The following is a 13,907-nucleotide window of genomic DNA, read 5'->3' on the forward strand; positions in this document are numbered from 1 at the left end:
AGATGGCACTGCTGCCCATTAGCTGTTGCCCTAAAATAAGATAAACTTGACTCCACTGCAGACTCCCAGCGAGGCCTGGAGACGGTCGGCTGGCTCGCTCAGGCCTGGCACGGACGGCCTGATGGGCACAGTGGAGGCCCTGGCTGGTGTCTGTCACCTCAAGCTTCTGCAGCCACCACCAGAAACCTCTAGAAATGTCATCTCAGGCTCTGGACTCCACCTGGGAGAGTGCACCCCTACGTGCATGTCTTGTTGCAAGGACCCCTACCAATTCCTTGGAGAGTTACCTCTTGCCTTTCCCTTGTCAGAGGAGAGAAAAATAGCACAGACCCTACATTGTACTGGAGGTGAAGAACAGGAAAATGAGATTTCTGAGTTTTGTTCAAATAGTGAGGGGCACCACATTTTATAGTTGGATTAGAATGCCACTGGGGGGATAAAAACTTAAATGATGATTCTTTTTAAGGTTCTGTAATCACATACACTCCTGAATATAGAAATTCCAGACATTGGTTCATACCAGGTATGCGGACTACACCCAAGAGGGGCTTAAGCTGCTTCAGGTGTTTGTAAAGCAGGTAATCCTCTTGCTGTCTTTTGTTCTTCTCTGTGAGCCCTTCACAGTAGATGTTGACAGCCGGTCTGGGCTTCCCCTTCCTGAAAATCACCCGAGCAGCGCACTCACCCAAAGGCTTCTCCTTATCATCCTGAAATGAAGATTTTAGAATTAAATAGATGGGTTCCTTCTCACTCCCCACCCAAATACACACACACACACACACACACACACACACACACACACACACACACGAGTAATTCCTTGTACCTGGCAGGTATAAGCAGTATCAACAGAGTTGGGGGCCTTTGCTTCGTAGAGAGTGATTTTTGTGCTCACAGCTGAACACAAACAACAGTCCTTCACTCTTTGCTGTCATGTAAACCGCTTGCTGATGGTGCCCTCATAAAATAATGCTGGGCCTGTTCCACAGACACACCACTGATGTCTCGTGAGTACGGCTTGGATCCAACCTCCGGGACAGTGGGCACCCGACTGTCTGCTGTGGACCAGTGTAATGCTTCGTTACAACAGGCCTCCAGCTTGCTAACTTGAACCAGAAGGTGAGACTGGTTCCTATTAACAAAAACAGCAACATCTTCATGCTGCCTTATGAACTTGGTCTTCTTATTCTAATTTTACGGATTAAGATGCTGAAGTTTAAAGAGGAAGCCACTCCACGTCTCACACTAGGGAGCGGGAAACCAGGACTTGAGCTCCTGTTTGTCTGATGCCAGAGCTCTGGCTCTGCACGAACTCCGTGACTCACCTCCGAAATCTGATCCGGACGCGGTGGAGGCTGAGAGCGCCCAGATGGGACTGATCCCACTCCCTGCGTGACCGGGAGTACATCTGTTTGCACTCACTCTAAGTGTGCATGCACTGAGCATTCTGGGGTCCCCTTCCGCATGTCCCATCCAGGGAAATCTGGAGCTGGGTACTGATGCATCAAGTGGACAGCAAATGTATGACTCATTTTCAGGACAGCGTTTCTCCACCCTTTCAAAAAGGTCACATCTTCCCAGAACAAAATGTGCATATGGGCATCCCATCGACACTGGGTCTGGAAGCTGAGGAAGTTCGTGGGCCCCTAGTCATGGCCCCACTCAGACCCATCCGTGGGCCCCGAGTTACGAACTCCTGTGATAATGTGGTTGGTTGAGCTGTTGAGTTCTTTTCACTTTTTCAGTTGTTTCAGTTGGGTGGAGTCTCAGTTGAAACAACAACAACAACAACAACAACAACAACAACAACAAACAACATAAAGAAAAGCCCCCAAGGAAACAACAAGTCTTTAAAACTGGATCTGCTTATTGGCTTTCCAATGGGCAACTTTTCCTCCTGTGAGTGCTTATTTTGAGAGAGAGGACATTTCCCTGGTACATTAAAATCCTAATAAATAGTGCAATGTAGAAAAACAGGTGAAGGGCATCAGGAAGAGGCTTATCAAAGGCAGAAGATGGGCTGGTACATCCTTTGATGCCAAAGCTGTTTTTAGAGAAGAAGGAAAATAACAGGTGTCGCCCCTTGTTTTGTTTTCCGTTCCTTTCTTTCCCCCAAAATGGCTCTGCAGAATCAAAGCAGTTGTCTGAAGATGAAAGGACTCTTCACTCCATGAAATGGAACATTTCAATTAGTTGGATGTGCTTTTCAGAGAAACATTGTTCGTCAAAATAAGCTAGTAATTATTTTCCCTTTATCTTTAAGATAACACTTTCAGTTTGCAATTAAAGGCATCTTCCTTATGCTTTAAGAAAAATTTTAGTCCTGGCTGGTGTGATTTAGTGCATTGAGTGCTGGCCTGTGAACCAAAGGGTCGCCAGTAGGGTCGCCAGTTCGATTCCCAGTCAGGGCACATGCCTGGGTTGCAGGCCAGGTCCCCAGTTGGGGGCACTCAAGAGTAACCACACACTGATGTTTCTGTCCCTCTCTTTCTCCCTCCTTTGCCCTCTGTCTAAATAAATAAATAAATAAATAAAAATCTTAAAAAAAGAAAGAACAATTTTAATTCTTAGATAAATTAGCAAAGTCTGAGTATAGTATTGTCTTGCTAGGACTTGTTTCTGAACACAGGTAAGCGCTTCCCCCAAAGCACCAGGCTGAGGGCCATGGCCTCCCCTCCAAACCTCTGCCTCCTAAGACACCTTGGTGCCGGCTGCTGAGGGCTCACCTCTCTGGCTGCTGGGACTCCACAGCACACAGGGAGAATCTGGGCTGGTCTCCCTCCGCCCTGCTGCTGCCTCCCAGCTGAGCCCAGCACATGGAAGTTCATCTGGCTCCAATGTCTGTGTTTTCTGTTTACTCTCTTTTTGAGGACAGGGGAAAGGAAGCTGGCAAACCACGGCCTGCCTGGTCAGAATCACAGAGAGGCCCTGGCTGTGTGTCTTGCTTGGGTGGAGCATCATCTTAGGTTGCCTAGGTGGCGGGTTTGGGTCCCAGCTGGGACACATAAGAGGTGACCAATCAGTTTGTCTCTCACATCATTGTTTCTCTCCCCCTCTCTTTCTCCCTCCCCCCGCCCGTCTCTAAAATCAATAAAGCATGTCTTCAGGTGAGGATTTAAAAAAAAAAGAATTACAGGGAAGCTGATGATGCCTGTGGCATGCCCGGCCCTGCTCTGTGCTTTACAGAATGCCTCTGTGGAAGGTAGCTTCTGGAATCGGCCTCATGCTATGTGGGTCTGCTAACAAGAAATGTCACCAGCTGACAGGAAGGGGAATAGGTTGGCATTTGAGAGCGAATCGTTCTGAGGACTCTGGGGTGTCGGGAGGGCTACCAGAGGGAGCTGCGAAAGTCCCTCCCGGAGTCAAGGAAGGAGGAGTGAGGGCTGTGTGGACGGTTTTAAAGGCAGCTCTGCAGAAGCAATAAACTCTCGAGTTCCCACCTAGCTTCGTTTCTCAGTTCTTGAAAACAAATAGAAAATAAAGGCGAGAAGAAAACCCACAAATTTTCAGGCCACTATATATTAATATTCTCACTCTTTAAAGGTATTATTTATTTATTTTTAGAGAGAGGGGAGGGAAGGGAGAGAAGGAGAGAGAAACATTGATGTGTGAAAGATACATCATTCAGTTGCCTCTCGCACACCTCCAACTGGGGGCCTGGCCTGCAACCTAGATATGTGTCCTGACTGGGAATTGAACCAGCCACCTTTTGGTTCACAGGCTGGCTGTCACTCAAACCACTGAGCTGCACCAGCCAGGGGCAATATTCTCACTTTTTAAAAAATACATCCATCTGAGTTGTTAATGAGATACTTCATGAATTAGGGCAGCTTACCTCTGGTTTAAAGCGCTCTGTTGTGAACGCCACATCAACGTGATGTTCCTTCTCCGGAGTCTCCTGAAATAGAGAAACTGAGTCTTAGTGAGTGGAAGCTCTGCTAGCATCTTCATTGCCGTGAATCACATCCTGGGGGAATGTGGCACCGGAATGTTGGCAGCAGCCGTGGTACCTGGACACCGTCTGTGCTTCTTCAGGGGGAGATCTCCCATTTTGGTCTCATCATGCCATTTCACCGCTGGCTGACACCTACTCGCAAAGAGAAGGCTGAGAAAGGGAAGCAGTCGCACCGAGGCTGGAGGCTGGCTTGGTGAGAGCAGCTACATAAGGGCAGACGGGTATCTGCCGGACTGTGGGGCGGGCTCCTTCACGGACCCCTGTTCAGTGCCTGTCCACGCCCGTCTGGGGCCCTGGGCTGCATCCTTGGGGGACACAGGCCAGCCCCTCCCTCCGGTTGAACAGGGGGTCTGGCAACAAAGGTGTACCCAGTAGTAAAAAGTGGGTGTTCAGATGGTGACAGTGAAGGAAGGGAGAGGTGGGGCAGAAGTGACTGTTTTCACCACGACGGTGTGGAGGAGGGACTGTTCCATGATGCGACCACGGCCAGACCAGAGAGCTAGGTCAGGGGCAGAACAGAGACTGCTTCTCGAATGCCTCTCAGAGAGGGTCTGCTCGACCCTCTCCCCAGACCCCACAGCATGCTGGTTCCTGGCCTCCCTTATCTGATACCGGTGGCCAGCCCCGCCCCCCATCCATCCTGCCCTGTTCTATATAATTTTTCAGCACCTGCCAAGTGCCACAGAGGATAGCCACTCCATCCTTCCACGGCCCAAGACTTGCCATGTGTGTAAATGTCCCTTAACCAACTCTGTTGGGTGCCAGGCTGGAGTGGCCCGCATCTTCCCAGTCCTTTCCCAGTCCTCCCTCACAGAGGCAGATTTTAGGTCTCGGGGCTTTTCCCCGCATGCGTGTGGGCCAGCAGCTGGTGAGAGAAGTGCCTGGGAGGAGGGCAGGCCAGCTGAGGTCTGGGGGACTGCGGGAAGCCAGCCCCTCCCGCACTCGGGGCGTGGCAGAGGGAGCTGCCAGGGAGGCTGCAGCCGAGATTGGCCCGTAGTCTCCGGGCTAATTACCGACCCTGGTTAGAGACCCTCAGCTGTTAAGGCCTCTCCTTCCCTTCAGCTTCCACGAGCAGACATCTGTAAACTTTCCAATGCATATTTTTAGAGTAGACATACCCACATCATTAAAGACATTTAAACTGTTTAGAAGACCTTTATACCATGTGCCATCATCTTTTTAAAATTTTTGTATATATTTTTCAAGCAAAACGACCATTCGGCACAAGGGAATGTTTTCTGAGAAGACAGAACTTTGTGCTGCAGGGAGCTGAAGCTATTTCATACAATCTTGACGAAGTTAAACTCTGGAAACACCGATTTCCGCTGCCTCTGAGCCCAGGAACACAGTAACTGAACAGGATTATCTTATCTGAAACAGACCGCGTTTCGTCCGCTGCTGCTACAGATTCTTAAAAAAGTTCTGGGAAACTGAAGAGCCGGGGGATAGGATCCTGGGGCCGTTATTCACCTAAAGGATATTTAAACAGGCGAATGCATGGACGTTGCTGGGGGCAGGGGAGCACCCGGCTCCCAGGAGCAGTTTGCTTAGTTAGGGCTCATCTTCAACCTGGAGTCAAGTCCTGGTGTAAACTGGAACACTGATCTCGATTTACAAAATTCGCACCCACCAGTCTGTCTCCTGACGCATTCCCCGTTTGCCCCCTACTATGCCAGGGACCCGGGACCTACGAAGAAACACAGCATCCAGTCGGGCCTTACTTCAGAAACCCGCTTCTGGCGCAGACACCGGCAAGTCAGCAGCGGCGCAGAGCAGCTCGTCAGCGTGGCTGGTGCTGTCTGCGCGGAGGGTGCCAGGTTGGGGAGGCTTTCTCGAGCCGGTGGGGGCTGACCTAGTTCTCCGAGGAGCAGGTGTCGGCCAGGCAAAGGCACGGGACAGGACTTGTGGGTGAAAAAGGGGGTTTCTGCGGAAAGCAGCCTCAAAGGGGATCTAATCGTAAATTCCTAACCGACCAGATCACGGTGGGTGGTCATGTGCCAGGCCTGTAACTTCTTTACTGAAAGGTTTCAAGTCATTTTCTTGTGCATCTAAGTTAACACACCTTTGAAATGCCAGATGTAATACCCCTCAAAGGGAGCTCTTAACTATCCTGTAATCCAATCCCCACCTGGCTTCTCCCACCTCCATGCCATCTTCACGACAGTCCCTCCAGATCATTGGAGATCTTGCTCCCTGTCATATGCGGTCAGTTTGGCTCAAATGAAGCCTCGAAAAAATTCCCTGTAGGTCTGGACATTTCTGACATTGACCGTATAGGGACTGGTCCTCCAGGGAGGCAGAGAGGCTAGGAAAAGCCTGGTGTGTGTGGCCCGGGGTCAGGAAGGACTCACTTTTATGAAGAGGACTTAGAACTTGATACCAAAGTCTCTGAGAGCCCAGTAAAGTAGACCTAACTGCAGTACTTAGGGTGTTGTGGTGGTAGGCGGTTAGGCAGGCATGAGCAGAGCAGAAAGATGGGCCCAGTGCAGTGTGTCACTCGGGAAGGGGCCCCGGGTGCTGAGCAAGGGGCCAAACTACAAACCCCGGCACGACCACTCCCTTAAGCATTAACTCCTGGAGGTGACACCTAGGCCTCAGCTGTGGTTCAGTTCCAGGCCCAGAGAAGCAGCAAAGACAGGCAGAGGATGCTGAGGCTGATGACTAATGACCTTGGGTGCCAGCCAATCAGTGGAGATCACAACTCTGAGGAGACACACCCAGAAAGCTGATGAATATTCTATGGAGAGCCTCCCCTGAGACCTCTGATAAAAGCCCCCAGGATGGAGAACCCAGAGAGGCTCTCTGTACGGAGCATACCAGTGCCTGTCCCCTCCCCCTTCTTTCCACAGGGGCTCTCTCTCTCTGTCTCTCCCCGTTGCCCCCACAAACACACACATACATCAACAGCTGCCCCCCAGGACACCTGAGCCTCTCCTCCCTCCTTCACGTCTCCCCCCTCAAAGCCCGTATCTCTCTCCCCGACTCCTAACCTCCAAGGCCCCTTCTTTGGCTGTAACTTGTTTCCTGAGCCCATTTCCTCTACGGCTCCCTCCTTCTCCCTCTGTGGCTTTCTAAGAAAACTTTCTCTTGTATTGTGAGTCTTGGCCTGAAGTCTCCTCTTGTCCGGAACTCCAGAACTGCGGTTGCTGAACCGAGGTTAACACCTGGTACCGTTTTTCTGCCACTAACATTAGGAAGAGTCCAGACACAGCTTTAAGGCAGCCTGGGTCGGGGTAAAAGTTCAAGGTCTGTTCACTATTTTTATCGTTACTAAAATCTATGGACACGAGGGAGAGAAGGCACTGTGTTAGAAACCAATGTCCAGTCCCAGTTCGAGGCTGGGGGAAAATGGAAACATGGATTCCTGTCTAAAGCCTGGGTTTCCTCCTGAGGCTCCCAGTGAGCGGCTGGAGGGTACAAAGTGCGACCTGCAAGACAGTGGCTGGAGGAGGCTGTCCCTGGGCTTCTGTCTCTGTCCCCAGGCTTCTGTCTCTGTCCCCTGAAGTTCGGTGTCTTCACTGCCCCCACCCGAGGGAGAGGAACACACGGGACTGTGGGCCTGCTGCCTGTGCCACCCTCAGCCACACTGGGCCCCTCAAACAACTAAACTCACAGAGGGCAGCCCTTCCACTTGCCAGCAGGGTCTGTGCCTTGCTTTGCCAGCTGCACCAGCCCGGGCGGCCTCCTGCCTACTGCATGTAGGACCTAGGAGTCTGCCCTTCACATCCTTGTGGGGCCCTGAGTGCAGCCCTCTTACACAGGAGTAAGGGACGCCCCTCAGTCTGCCTGGTGGAGAGTGACAGGGTCAGTGGTAAGGCCATTCATGAGAAGAGGAGGAGGAAGCAGAGTTGGCGGGTACAATCTCTGGTGCTGGGAGACTTCAGAGCTGTCTGGAAGAAAGCTGAATGGATAGAAGCTGATTCAGTAGAAGTGATAGGCAAACTCGAACTCGGGAGTTAAAGATTTCGGCTTTAGTTGATAGGCTTAAGTGATTAATGCAAGTGGAAAGCAGTTATCTGGAAACTGGAATGCTTGGCTCCAGGAGGGCGACTAGCAATTTGACCTTTGTGTGCCAGGGGGTCTGCAAAGCCACGGAGACGGTATCTGAGCCACGGCATCCCAGGGAGGGTACCTCTGTGATGCAGGTAAAGAATTGTTGATCAATGATAAAGAAGTACTAGAAAAATTGCTGCCTGACTGCAACTCATCCAATTAGCCCTTTTTTTCTAAACCCTTTATCTATCCTTCTATCTAATTAACGTTTTCCCAAACCCCTTACCCACCCTTTCTTCTCCTTATAAAAAGGTTGGCTTGGGAGGATATGTTAAGACGGTTTTACGGGTGAATATAGCTCCCGTAAAGATTCGATCCTTGTCTCCACTTATTGGTTCTGGTAGTGACAAGCTACACAAACACTGACCGGAACACCGACTTTTCTGGTCTCAGATGTGGTGGAAGCCATTGAATTTGATGCTGTCCCCAGGGAAGGTGTGTACACCAAGAACTCTGAGGACCACCAACCGACACATCAACATTAAATTCCATGTGCTTGTTCACTGTACGTGGGGACGGACGACGTGGATGGAGAAAGATCAGATCATAAATTCCCTCTGGGCAAGTCACAGTGGGTAGTCACGCCCCAGGCATAGAAGTTTTTAGTAAAACATTTGCCTTTGCCTTAAGCAAGTCCAGCCACTGGTTTTGTGCATCTACATTAACACACCTTTGAAATGACCCCCCTCCAGAGAGCACGTGGTCTCATTAACTATCCTTTAATCTGATCCCCGCTTTGTTTTTTCTCACCCCCGGGCAACCCTCCTCACTTCCCTTCTTAATTCCAAAGAAAAGAAGCGGCTCTTCTCCGGAGCAGGTGGGGTCGTGCTCAGGCGTGTGTCATCCGCTTGGCTCAGGTTCAGGTCAGCTCTTACTTACACAGATTCTCTACGTGTCTGGATGTTGCTCGGGTCAACCACAAAAAGAGTCTTTTTTATTGGTGATATCATCATGCTTGTTTTAAATAGAGTGCTTAAGACACCACTGGTCTGCACAGTGTTTTGGAAACGCGTGGAAGTCAGCGAGGGGCCGCTCCCCGCTGGGACAGCGCTGGGGGCAGAGCCTGTGAGCCGGGTCGGCGTGCAGCCCGGCCTTCTGAAGTGTTGTTTTCCTCGCAGATTTGGTTTCCTTACTTTGTTTTAATTAGGCACTCTTAAAAGCATCTACCTTTTGTTTTGTTTTAATTAGGCACTCTTAAAAGCATCTACATTTTGTTCCGTTTTAATTAGGCACTCTTAAAAGCGTCTACATTTTGTTCAAAATGGATTTTTGTATTTTTAGTTGTACTTTATCATTGATCCAGATTCCGCCCTTTTATCTCTCACTGAGTCAGGAGTTCCCCTGAGGCGGCTCCGCTGGGCCTCCCGAGATAGGTGCAGCCACGCCCCTCGGGCCTCTGTCTGGGACTGAGCCTCTTGATCCTGCTGATCCTGCTGCGGGTGGAAATTATCCCGAGATAATGAGCTGCTGCCTATTGGGAACGCTGTGCTGGGTGCCAACAGAAACAGGCCTGCCCTCTGGGCAGGCAGGTGGGGAGAAGGGCTTCCCATAGGTCACTGTGGAACTGATTATTTGGTCACGCGTGGCTGAAGAGCTTTGGAAGCATAACTAGAGAACTGATCCAGCCTAGAGATGGGGAAGTTAAGCTGCACCTTTATGAGCTGACCCTTGAAGATGTAAACGGAATTGATTTGGGGGATTTAGGGGTGGGCAGCTGGGAAATCACTCCACACGGAAGGAACAAGGGGGCTGAAGCCCCAAGGGGCCAGAAAGAGGGGAGCGGGGGACAGGAAGAGGTGGATAGGTGGGCAAAGGTGGCCCCTGCAGGCTGCAGTGAGAGCTTTCTCCTGAGAGAAACAGGAAGCCCTGGGCAGGGAGAGAGGATCTGGAGAAGGCCAGGGCGAGGAGAACTGGAGCTGGAGTGAGGAGGTGGCTGGAGTCAGTGGAGCGACCGCAGGAGGCCAGGTGGTGGGCGGATGAGTGAGGGGGGGACTGGAAATGCAGGGGAGCATGTGGTGGATGGACAGGAGTCCGACTAGAAGGTGAATGCCAGCAGTTTTGTAATTCAGGATCAGAAATGATTGCTAGAATTCAAGTTTTGTATTAAGACAATACTATTAAGTCAATGCTTGTACCTGCAGAACCACAGCCAGCCAGCCAGTCTGCAGGGCCTGTGCGGGGACCGCTCTGAGGCTGCTCACAGGTCTTCACGCTAACAGATCTCCGAAGGCCCACTCACACTTGTGGGTCACTAGAGAAATGCAAATAAATCCAGGAAGCAGCGAGGTGTCCCTGCACAATGATTGGACTGGCAGTAAGTCAGAAAGTAGGTAGGGCTGGGTGTTAGCTGGAGCGGGGAAGACCGCTCCCGCGGTCTGGGGGGGGGTCTGCCCCACCAGCTCTAGGATCCAGCAACCCCACTTGTGGGTAAGTCTCCAGAGAAATGCATGCAGGGGCTCACAAGGGACTCACAGGAGGATGCTCCTCGAGGCAATCCGGGGTCCCAGGAACTGCGGGCGCCTGCCACAGAGTGCTGTGCCCACTGGCCGCACGCATACAGCAATACAGACGGACCCTAACTGCTGTGAGTGACAACAGAAACAGCCAAATTCATGGCATCAGTAGTGTTTACAAGAATTTTCAAAATTAAAGTTCACACACAAACCAACTATCTTTTACGAGAACGCTTGCCGGCAGAACAATGCACATAAGACCTTTCCAAGTGGCTGCCCCTGGGAGGCTGGGGTGATGGAAAAGGGGATGAAATAGAATAAATCTATAAACAGCAGAGAGGAGCCTCCAGGGACCCGGACCAAAAAGTCTCCCCCCAGCACTGCACCTGGACCAGCACGTGCACCAACAGGCTTCTAAAAAGAGAGAAAGTCACAAACATATTAAGTGCCAAGTAACTCAGTATGGATGCCCCTACCCCATATCTTAAAGTCGAGTCTTTGTTTTGTACATTGTCAGTTTGATTAGATTTGAGGAGTGCGGTAAACTGCTCACTCTGTGTGGCTTTGGATCTGGAAGCTCAAGGTCAGGTGGTCCTCCCTCGGCCTTGGACACAGGTTGCTGCAGCCATGTGGTGCAAGGCTCTTATTAAAAAAACAAGAAGCTAAGCACACATTTCTGCGAGAGCCAGCCTGGTGCCGGGGAGCGGGGCGGCCGCTCTCCTCCCTGAGGTGAGGGCTCTTCCTGCACCTGCAGGCCACAGCCCGACTTCCTTCCATCCCCAGCTGCCAAAACTGCGCATCTGCCACCCAGATTAGGAAGTTGCACATTCCTGTCTTAAAACACAGCCAGAGGCATACCACATTGTTCTAATATCTTCCAGAAAAGGGCTCTTTATATAAAGAGCAAGTCTGCAAACAAAGCAAATGACCTTGTGAGTACATAACACAAAGGAATGAATTAGTAGCTGTTTGCTACAGATTTCTTTTTAATTACAGCATCCGCCCTTATCTGAGGGGGTATGTTTCAAGACCCCCAGTGGATACCTGGAACCCTCCATACGTTGTGTTATTTCTATACATGCATACCTATGATGAGGTTTAATTTACAAATTAGGCACGGTAAGAGATTAGCAACAGTAACTGATAATAAAATGGGACAGAGATAACAACACACTGTACCAAAAGTTATGTGACTGTGGCCTCTTCGTCCTCCTCTCTTAAAATGTCTGATAACCGTGAGGGCTACTAAGTGATGATCGGCGGGTGGTGTCTACAGCTGCAAGGGAACGGTTCACGTCCCGGGCAGAGATTTCATCACGTGACTGAGAACAGCACTCAGGTTAAAGCTTATGAATTGTTTATGTCTGGAATTTTCCATTTAATATTTTCGGACCACCGTTGACCGCAGGTAACTGAACCCGGGGAAAGCAGCATCGGGGATCAGGCAGTTCTATGGTCTACAGAAGAGAGGATGTAGGTACTACCGCCTGGATTCTAGAACTGAATGCTTGACGATCGGAGACCTCTAATGATGTGGGTTAGGCTCTAACCTGTTTTTTTTGTGTGTGTTTATTTTTTAAGTGTCTTGTGTTTTGCTGCCACTGGCCATGAACACGGGCAGAATCCAGCCCCTCGCCCACCCTCGCCCACCCTCCCCGGGCACACCGTCTGCACACCACGCCTCATAGCAGACTCCTTAGGAGAATGGTCAGCACTTTGGTTTGGGGCTTTGCTTGCAGTCAGCTGGGAGCTGGGGAGGAGACAGGCCACTACTAACGTCCTGTCTGAGAACAGTGCATAAGGGAATGCCCTCAAAGGACTGAACTCATCACTACACTGTGTGTGTGTACTTTCTTTGGTGAAAAAACGCTCCTCAAATCCTTAAATCAATAGGAAGCATTTCTCTACTGCTTGCGTATAAAGCATCCTGCTAGCTCTCTCACGTGCCTTGCATGGCTCTCACACAGTGCCTGTGGATCACTCCTTGCATCGCTCACTAAAGCCCTTGGAGGTAAATGCTGCTGCTATGCCCATATTAAGGATGAAGAAACTGAGGCACTGTACAAAGTGAAAGGACTGCCCAGAGTCACAGGATCTGGTGAAGTAAGGAAGCCTCCCCAGGGCTGCCGCTCCTGCTTACACAGCAGCAGCCTCTCTGTAAGAGGGCGTATGTGTGCGCGCGTGTGTGCACCGGGTAGGTGGGGACTGTGCTTACCACCATGGGGCCTGTAGACAAGGCCACGCCAAACCGCTGAGAGGGAGACAGCTGGGCAGGGCATGTGTGTTGTGTACGAGTCTCCTAGGGCAGCTGTAACAAAGTACTGTAAACCAGGTGCCTTAATACAACAGAATTGGATCCTCTCTCAGTTTTGGGGACTCCTAAGTTCAAAATCAAGGTGTCGTCAGGGCTCTGCACCTTCTGAGACTGGGTGGAATCCTTCCTTGCCTCTTCCTCGCTCCTGGTGCTGCTGTCAGTCCTGGGCCTGCACCGGCCTTGCTCCGATCTCAACCTCTGACTTTAAACGGTGTACTCTCTCTGTCTTCACATGACCTTCTCATGAGGACCCAAGTCATGGAGCTCTCTCTGGTCCTCGGGCCCTGGTCATACCTGCCAGGACTCTACTTCCCAGCAAGGTCTTCCTCACAGGCGTGGGGGCAGGGCTTCGATGTATCTTTTTGGAGGGCACGACCCACAACAGCACAGGAATGAAAGTGACCTGAGACTTTGGGAGGGGCCCTGGATGCTGTCTTTCAGGCGAGGTATAAACGCGAACACGAGCCAGTGCAGGTGGGGAAATCTCGGAGCACATGAGGACAGAGAGGAACAGAGAGAGAGGGAGGAGGCGTTCAGCACACGGAGGTGAGCAGCCGGGTGGGGGATCAGCAAGTTAGTGGAGGGGCAGACAAGGAGCAGAGGTCACCATGGCGGGTGGGGGCCGGTTAGAGGAGGTCCCGCCGCAGGGACTTGGTTCCAGGGCGGTGGGTCTCAGACTCGAACCGCAACAGAACCTCCTGGGGGCCGGAACAGGGCGCCAGGTCCCTGCTCAGTAAACCTTTGATCCAGTAAATCTGAGGCAGAGCCTGGGAATGGGCATTTTGACCAGTTCCGGGGGATGCTGATGCCGCTGGTGCAAGGACCACACTGGGAAGAATTCTCTCTGGATGCGGAGTGAAGTCACTGAAGTTCCGAGGGTGGGCCAGGAGGGGACACGTGACTTCAGTGACGTCACTAGAACGCAGCTGAATCTGGACAGTCAGTTCTCTCTGAACGCCTGAGGGTATCACGAGGCCTGAGTTAAGGGGAGGAACTTTATCTCCAAGCTTGGTGACCCGGGGTCTCTGGTAAATCAGGTCATGGTGCCTTAGAAATTTAGGAGGCAGGACTGCTCTCTGCTTCTGGGGGTGCAGTCGAGAAACTTCGAGGTGACGTCGGATGTGCTCTTTTC

General features: G+C 51.2%; 1 protein-coding gene across 1 annotated transcript in view; it reads right to left on the reverse strand.

Annotated features, from left to right (window-relative positions):
* RARRES1 (retinoic acid receptor responder 1) overlaps nucleotides 1–13,907 on the reverse strand; it is a 31,361-nt gene that overhangs the window by 8,704 nt on the left and 8,750 nt on the right. The window contains exons 2-3 of the mRNA XM_045852088.1: nucleotides 3,836–3,898; nucleotides 521–707 (exon numbers count right to left, since the gene is read on the reverse strand). Of these exons, the coding sequence (XP_045708044.1) occupies nucleotides 521–707; nucleotides 3,836–3,898 (250 nt within the window). The remainder of the gene's footprint in view (nucleotides 1–520; nucleotides 708–3,835; nucleotides 3,899–13,907) is intronic.

This window comes from Phyllostomus hastatus, unplaced genomic scaffold, assembly GCF_019186645.2.
Source record: "Phyllostomus hastatus isolate PE091 unplaced genomic scaffold, TTU_PhHast_1.1 phas_contig_86, whole genome shotgun sequence".
NCBI classification, from domain to species: Eukaryota; Metazoa; Chordata; class Mammalia; order Chiroptera; family Phyllostomidae; genus Phyllostomus; species Phyllostomus hastatus.